General features: G+C 37.7%; 1 protein-coding gene across 3 annotated transcripts in view; it reads right to left on the bottom strand.

The window, feature by feature from the left end:
- Window positions 1–732: 732 nt before the first annotated feature.
- The window catches only part of CMC2 (C-X9-C motif containing 2), a 28389-nt gene continuing 21753 nt past the window's right edge, over window positions 733–7368 (bottom strand). For all 3 annotated transcript variants that reach the window (XM_006152596.2, XM_006152595.3, XM_006152597.3), the window contains exons 3-4: window positions 2649–2720; window positions 733–836 (exon numbers count right to left, since the gene is read on the bottom strand). In XM_006152596.2, coding sequence (XP_006152658.1) covers window positions 750–836; window positions 2649–2720 — 159 coding nt within the window. In that variant the 3' untranslated portion in view covers window positions 733–749. The remainder of the gene's footprint in view (window positions 837–2648; window positions 2721–7368) is intronic.

The following is a 7368-nucleotide window of genomic DNA, read 5'->3' as shown; positions in this document are numbered from 1 at the left end:
CTATTGTTTGCATTGCTGGAAGTTTCTGACTTCCAGATTGTCACTTCTGACTTTCAGATTGTCACATATCTCAGAAATAAGCAGCAAAAGGATCACCGGTAGATGACCACCAGCACTGAGTGTGAGTAGAGCTCTGTACTCAGCAGACAGGAGACACACAGGCCTAAAGTTGATGCCCAGGAGTTAACCTAAAGTTAATGCCCAGGAGTTAACTGGCACCCATGGCGGCATATTCAACTAAACAGGAAAGCAACATTTGCTAAAACCTAAATCCCAACCAATGCAATGTTATCAATGTTAATTATAAACATTTAACCTTTTAGAAAAGAGCTCTTTAAAAGGAATAAAATTAGAACATTATCATATAGTTATTAAAATGGCTGGGATGTCCCCAGATCTCTTTTTTGCCCTAGGTTATGTTTTCAATGTTGAAGCCTCAGAATTGTCACGTGTGAAAAAGGAATACTTAATAACGCCACTCTGCCCTAATTCCAGTAGAGTTTAAGAGAAATGGGAAAAAAGTAATTAAAATTATTTTATTTAGAGAGATAAGTTACTCAAATGTTAACTAGCTGTAAATAAAAGGAAGAAACATGGCAGAATCCAGGGTTTACATATTTCTCTGTGGTTCAATTTCTCATGGGTCACTTTCCATTCAAAGGACTGGAGACCAAATAACACAGAATTCTTTCGGCTATCAACAAGAGTCTAGGTCTTCTCTCAGTCAAGGCATTCAGAGAAAATATCATTTATTTTTCAGATTCCTCTGGAGGATTGAAGAGTTTCTTTCGCATCGCATCGCCATGCTCCCTGCTCTTAGTCCTCTTTACAATGTACTGGAAAATAAAAGGAAAAAGGAGGGAGAGAAGAGACACAGGTTATATCATCAATTATATCAGTTAAGTTAAATCAGTTGAATATTTAGAAATATTCACAAAATATCTTCTTACTGACCAAATTCTTACTTGTCTCCTTTTTCACGGACTCTGAGACTGGAAACAGTGACCTCAGAGAATATCTAGTACAATTCCATTTGTTACAGTACAGAGTACATCCTAATACATGCACAAATACCCGCTGAGTCAATTTCTTTCCAAAGTATGAATTCAATAAATATTAAAATGTATGAGTTCTGTCCCTGTTCTCTAGGAGCTCACAGTCTAGCAAGTCCTCTAACCTCTGCTGAGCACTTCTAGTTATAAGGAGCTCACCACCTGGAGGTGTAGCCATTTAATTGGTAGGTGGTTCTATACCTGTTCCAAAGTTTGGACCAGCACATGACCTGGTGTTTAAGGTGGCTGGATCCCACCTGGCCAACCATGCAGTTCAAGTCCTGAACCCAGCAGCCTGAAAAACATGCCAGGCACATGTGCATGTGTGCCCATAATGGAGGGAAAAATGGAGAAGGAATTACAGTGTGACCATGTCCCATAGGGGGTGCTTTCTAGTTTTCTCTCTCTGTCTATCCTTCTGTCTCCAAAAGGTACACACCCTGTTGCCAAAAAAAAAAGAAAAAAAAAAAAAAAAAAGAAAAAGACATCTTTGTGCTAACAAGGAAAATTATCATTAACTCAGAACTCCAGAAAATTCTTAGAACAATAGATATGAGTGTCACATTGAAAAGGGATTCCAAGAAGGAAAAAAGTCTCAGAATGGAAAATACAAAAAGGAAGCTAGATAGAGGCAGGACAGAATCAAATCTTAAGCCTTTTAATCTGAGGGAAAAAAAAAAAAAGTTCAAAAATACCAAAAATGAAGATTATAAGGCAGATTTTTAGTTGTTCTATATTCTAAAAGTTTCTGCACATAAGACATCTGATTTACAAAATAAAAATGGAAATAAATTTCTCTTTGAAGGTTTAAATGCACTCTGGTTAGCAGTATCTGGGAAAAGATAATAAAGTAGGTACTCAGTGATTTGCCTAAGCAAAAGTTATAGCCTAAAACCAGTTCCAGGACCAGCAGATGGCATAATGGTTATGTTGCTGGACTCCCACATCGTCGACTATCGTTCAAGACCCAGATCCAGTAGTTTAAAACTCACACTGCGCTCATAAGCATATGTGCCCAAGATCCTGAGAGGAGAATGGAGAAGGGACTGCAGTGTGGCCACTCTCCCTTGGGAATGATTTCTCCAGCAAGGGCATGTGCCTTATAGCAAAAAATCTCTCTCTCTTAAAAACAAAAAGGCGGCTTCAAAAATCAAATGAAATCCTTAAGGCTTATACATAGCACAAGAAAGAAAAATAAATTCAAAAGAGCCTTATCATTTTAAGTCTAGCCTACTCATTTTATATAAGGAAACTGAGGCTCTGAGACTTGTAGCCATCTGATAATCCAGCTAATCACTGACTGACATCTTTCCGCTGACCACAGATTTGATTTCCCAAACCTTAAAATTCATTCAAATGAGTTACAGTGATTATAGCATTGTTTGTGTGCATTATAAAACAAATAAAAATCAATGGTCTAAAATTGTCCCCAAGGATGTTTTCATTTCTCTTGGTTTCAGAGATGATGCACATGAGGTCAATTTTCTCCATTACGCTAAAACTGGGGAAAAGAATTAACAACAGCAGTATATAATATTGTTCTAAAATGTTCTGTTCTATAGTTTGACCACTTCCATCCTTTGATATTTTACTTACCTCATTCTTCAAGCATTTTCTCATCTCCCGATCAAGATCGTTGCAATGACCAAAAAATTTCAGAATGTTGTGCTAAAAGGAAGAAGAGGAGTAAAATATTTCATCCCATAATATGCCAAGGTTTCTGGCACATAGAATTTAACACATATTCTTACAGGAATGAGTTTATTGTCACTTGGTTAATAAGCAAATGTGTAAAATGTGCGGGCTTATCCTGTTCCTCCCTCTAAAGGAAGACTATATATTCCACAAAAAAAAAAAAAAAAAAAAAAGATTACTAACCACTAAAACCACATAAAGACAAAGTACAAAACTTACTATCACCTAGTACCCCTTTCTTTAAAAGATGTTAAATCACAACACAGTCATTCTCTGTTACAACAGGGAGTGGTGTCGAGCTGCAGCGTCGCCCCACTGACACAAACGAAAGCTATTGTGCTTCACTAGCACTCTGTCCCACAGAAGAGCTACTTACTATACGCTGGTGTCAGGGCCATTTTTCTCATTTGCCTCCATTCAAAACATCATTGAAATGTATCAGACACATAGCACTAACATTAGATGCCCTGTATAGGTAATGTAAGGAAATCTATGTCTGAAGTTCAAAGGAGAAATAAACATCTAACGGTTTCAAAGCCTCAATATATACTGAATGTCTGCCCCCTTACAGCAGAAATGCAGAGATATGAAGACATAACATTATACTGGGTTATCGAAAAAGTCATGATGTATTTTTCTAAGTTTTTCTATGTGAAACTGCATCATGATTTTCCCAACAACCCAGTAGTAGGAAGGACAAGTGTAGATATCAGTGACTGTGTGGGGGTGGGGATGAATAGTAGAGGGTGAGTGGGAGGAACTCAAAAAAGAAATACTTCACAGACACAAGGATGTAAAGTTCTTGGTTGAAAATGATGTTTATGATAATTTTCTTGATTTTTCATGTATTGCATGAATGTTTTGAAAAACCATATTGTGTGCTAGATGTACAGAGAGATGTCTAATGATTAAATGTAAATAAGATATTGTAAAAAAATTCCTATTACTTTTTTTTGTCATGACAAAAAAAGAATGAATGCTTCAAAGCAGATTAAGATGAAAAGTGAAGTTAAGAACCTGAGGAAGGCCATAATTAATGTGTTTGTCCTCTAGGATTTTTAAGCGTGGGTCAGATAGCATGGTGATCCACTATAATGATAAGTCATATATGCTGAACTTGTAGTTGTAATAAGCACATCTCTTCCTTTTCTTTCTAATTAAAGCTTTCATGGGAACCAGACAACACATAATTAGTAAGCTGTGCTTCATGCTATTTCTTTTTTTCCTGCTTCACTGCCACTTTGTACTTTTTGGGTCCACAATGAATACACGGTCAGTGTATTTCTGGCAAGCATTTACGAAAAACTAAGCTCTCCTAAGTGTTATCTAATGGCCTTTTTGGAATAAATATTTCCTGTGTAATTTTTCCTAAACTACTTCCTTGACAACAAATAAACAGGGACAATGTATTTTCATCCCTTCTGGTGAAGTAGAAAAAACAGAAAATAATGTTTGCCATGTCACTTGGTTAATAAGCAAATGTATAAAATGTAAAATAATATATTTAGAATGTAAAACAATATTTCAGTTTACATTTATTTATACATCCCTATATACATGCATCTTACTTTAAAAATCCAAGATAAAAACTAATTTATTTCCTTTTACCTCAACATTAACTAAGCCCAAATGAGAATTATACTCTTGTGACATCACACGAAAAATATTAAACCCGGGAACAAGCAGTTAGCGTAATGGCTATGTTGCTGAACTCCCACGTAGTCAACCACGGTTCGCGTCCCAGACCTGGTGGCTTAAAACTCACGCCAGGTACGCGTGCATGTGTGCCCAAGATCCCAAGAGGAGAATGGAGGAGAAGGGAATGTAGTGTGACCATCCCCCCTGGGGGGTGATTTCTCGCTTTCTGTCTCTATGTCTCTCTCTGTCTGTCTGGCAAGTGCACGTGCCCTATAGTGAAAATCTCTCCAAAAAAATAAATAAATAAATAAACCCAAAATGACATTTCTTGTTCAACACAATTGTGTACTTAACAATTCCATAAATTTCTATAATTTCACAAACCTTATTTCACAAAAATATTTTTATTAAAAAAACTATATTAATGTAACAGTTTTATTATTATAAATTTAAAATAATTTTTTTATATTTCCCAGCTTTAATTTGTAGTTCAGTAAATACTGGTAGATATCGCCCACATACACAAAAGCCCTTTCAAGTCCTCAAAGAATGTACCTTAAGAATGTAAAGGAGTCACAAGACCAAAAACATGATAACTGCCATGAAATAGGAAATGTATTCTGTGTATGCTGCTACTAAAGTACACAGTAATTTCACCAAGAGAATCTAGGCCAGAAAAGGAGAAAAAAATGATGAAATGACCAACTAAGCTAAAGAAAACCTGAAGGATGACAAAGCCTGGCTTAGCAAATGCTAAATGGAAACAGTGAAGAACATAAAGTTAAGCAAAGGAGAAAGCAAGTACAAGGCAGCTTAGACAACAGACAGCATTCTCCAGTACAACTGTAGATGGGAACATGCAGGAATGGAGGGAGGGAGGTAGAAGAGAGGGTAGAGCCTAAGAGCTATGCAATGACCAGTTTCACAAAGGCCTTGAAACGCAAGGCAAGAAATTCAAATTTTATTCTACAGGTGAAGGTAGCCATTCAAGAGGAGCAATGATTAAACTAATTTTTGAAAGATCATTGTAGGGAACCAGCAGTTAGCGTAATGGCTATGTCACTGGACTCCCACGTATTTGACCGCGGTTCGCGTCCTGGACCTGGTGGCTTAAAACTCACGCCTGGCATGTGTGCGTGCGTGCCCAAGATCCCGAGAGGAGAATGGAGGAGAAGGGATTGCAGCGTGACCATCCCCCCTGGGGGGTGATTTCTCGCTTTCTGTCTCTATGTCTCTCTCTGCCTGTCTGGCAAGTGCACACGCCCTATAGCAAAAACCTCTCCCCCCCCAAAAAAAAAAGAAAGATCATTGTAGATACAGGGTGGAAAATGAATCAGGACAAAGAGGACAAAACTGGAAGATCAGATAGATGTCAATTACAGGTGGCCAACAGCAAGGCAAGGTTGGAATGGGCCATACCTAGTACCATGTTAGTACTAGCAATGGAGAATAATGACTCAAGAGATATTCTGCAGAAAGAACGGGCAGTACTTGTTGAGTATCACATGTGAGAGGTGAGGCAGATGGAAGAATCAATCACGAAACTGGTTCCTAACTTACATAAACATCGTCAGTAAATATCAGTCACTAGGCCACAAAGAGTATACCTAAAAGGTATAAGATGAGTTTGTATCGGAACATATTGAGATTATTTATGGAACAGTTAAGTCCACTATGAAGTTGAAATAAACAGATCTGAAACTCAGAAGAAACATGAGCCAAAGATAAAGATTTGAAAGTTGCTGGGGCTGGCAGGTGGTGTGGTGGTTAAAGTGCTGGACCCCTACATGACCAACTGCAGTTTCAGTCCTGGACCTGGCAGCTTTCCTTCCTTTCTTTCTCTCTCTCTCTCTCTGTATGAATGAATGAATGAATGAATGAATGAATAAATGTTAATTAAAAAAAAAAAAAGTTACTGTAACCATGAGAGTTAATAACTTTTTCTAGGAAGGTGCAGCCTGAGAAATAGGCCCTCGGTAGAGAGGAGTCTGCTAATAAGTGGCCAAAGAAACATAATGAAAACCAGGAAAGAGAAAGGTCTGGTGGAAGCCTGTGGAAGAGGAACCAAATGCTGCCTGGGACCAAAATGAGGTAACTACTGAAAATGCCCCTACTGAATGTGGCAACAGCACAGTCATTAGTGATCCTGGTAGTTTTCAGAGCCTAGCAAGGGTAGATGTCAAACCAAAAAGAAGAGAAAGCAAGTATTCTTTCAATCAATTGTTCTGTAAGGGATGCTAACATAGGATACCAGAATGTTGGGATCATAGGAAGGGATGCTATGCATTTATTTTCTCAGGACAAAAAAGATATAGGCATTTTAAAATACTAATAGGAAGAATACAAAAAAAGGGGGGGATTGAAAAATGCTGGCCCAGGCATAGTGAGCACATGAAAGCTGGTAAGATGAGAGAGCCAGATTCGACTCTGGCCCAACCCAAAGAGCAGAGGCAATGCTTGTAATTCCAGGTACTGGAATGCCTGTAATTCCAGCTACTAGGAAGGCTTAAATAGGAGGATCAGAATAAGTGAAACCCTGTCTAAAAGAAAGCAAGCAAGCTGGACAAACCCATTTATTAATAAATCCACTTCTGGGTAAGAATAAAAGGTAATTCTTGTTTGCTTATACTTTCTTATTTTTCTACACCATGTATAATGACACGTATTACTTACTTATAACTTTTGTAAATCAAAAAATAAAAAAATACATAAGGACTTCCAAGTAGCTTTGAGAAAAATAGCTGTTCTAAATTCTGCATTTTAACTGTAGATAATCTGAGTCTTGCTGACAAATGTAGGCAAAATAGGCCAGTAGATCAGAAGCAGCCCATAGACACTGACAGCCATGGAAATGACATTTGGCTGCAAAGGCCACATAAGAACTATAAAACACAGGAAGAATGATAAAAGCACAGCAAGTTAGGGCTACTTGGAGATAAAAGTCATGTACTTCAAGAAGACTGAAAAGCTCTGCAGCATTCCT

Source organism: Tupaia chinensis, unplaced genomic scaffold (genome assembly GCF_000334495.1).
Source record: "Tupaia chinensis unplaced genomic scaffold, TupChi_1.0 Scaffold000355_1, whole genome shotgun sequence".
Classification (NCBI taxonomy): domain Eukaryota; kingdom Metazoa; phylum Chordata; class Mammalia; order Scandentia; family Tupaiidae; genus Tupaia; species Tupaia belangeri.
Note: the sequence above shows the minus strand (reverse complement) of the source record. Positions and strands in the feature narration are given on the sequence as shown.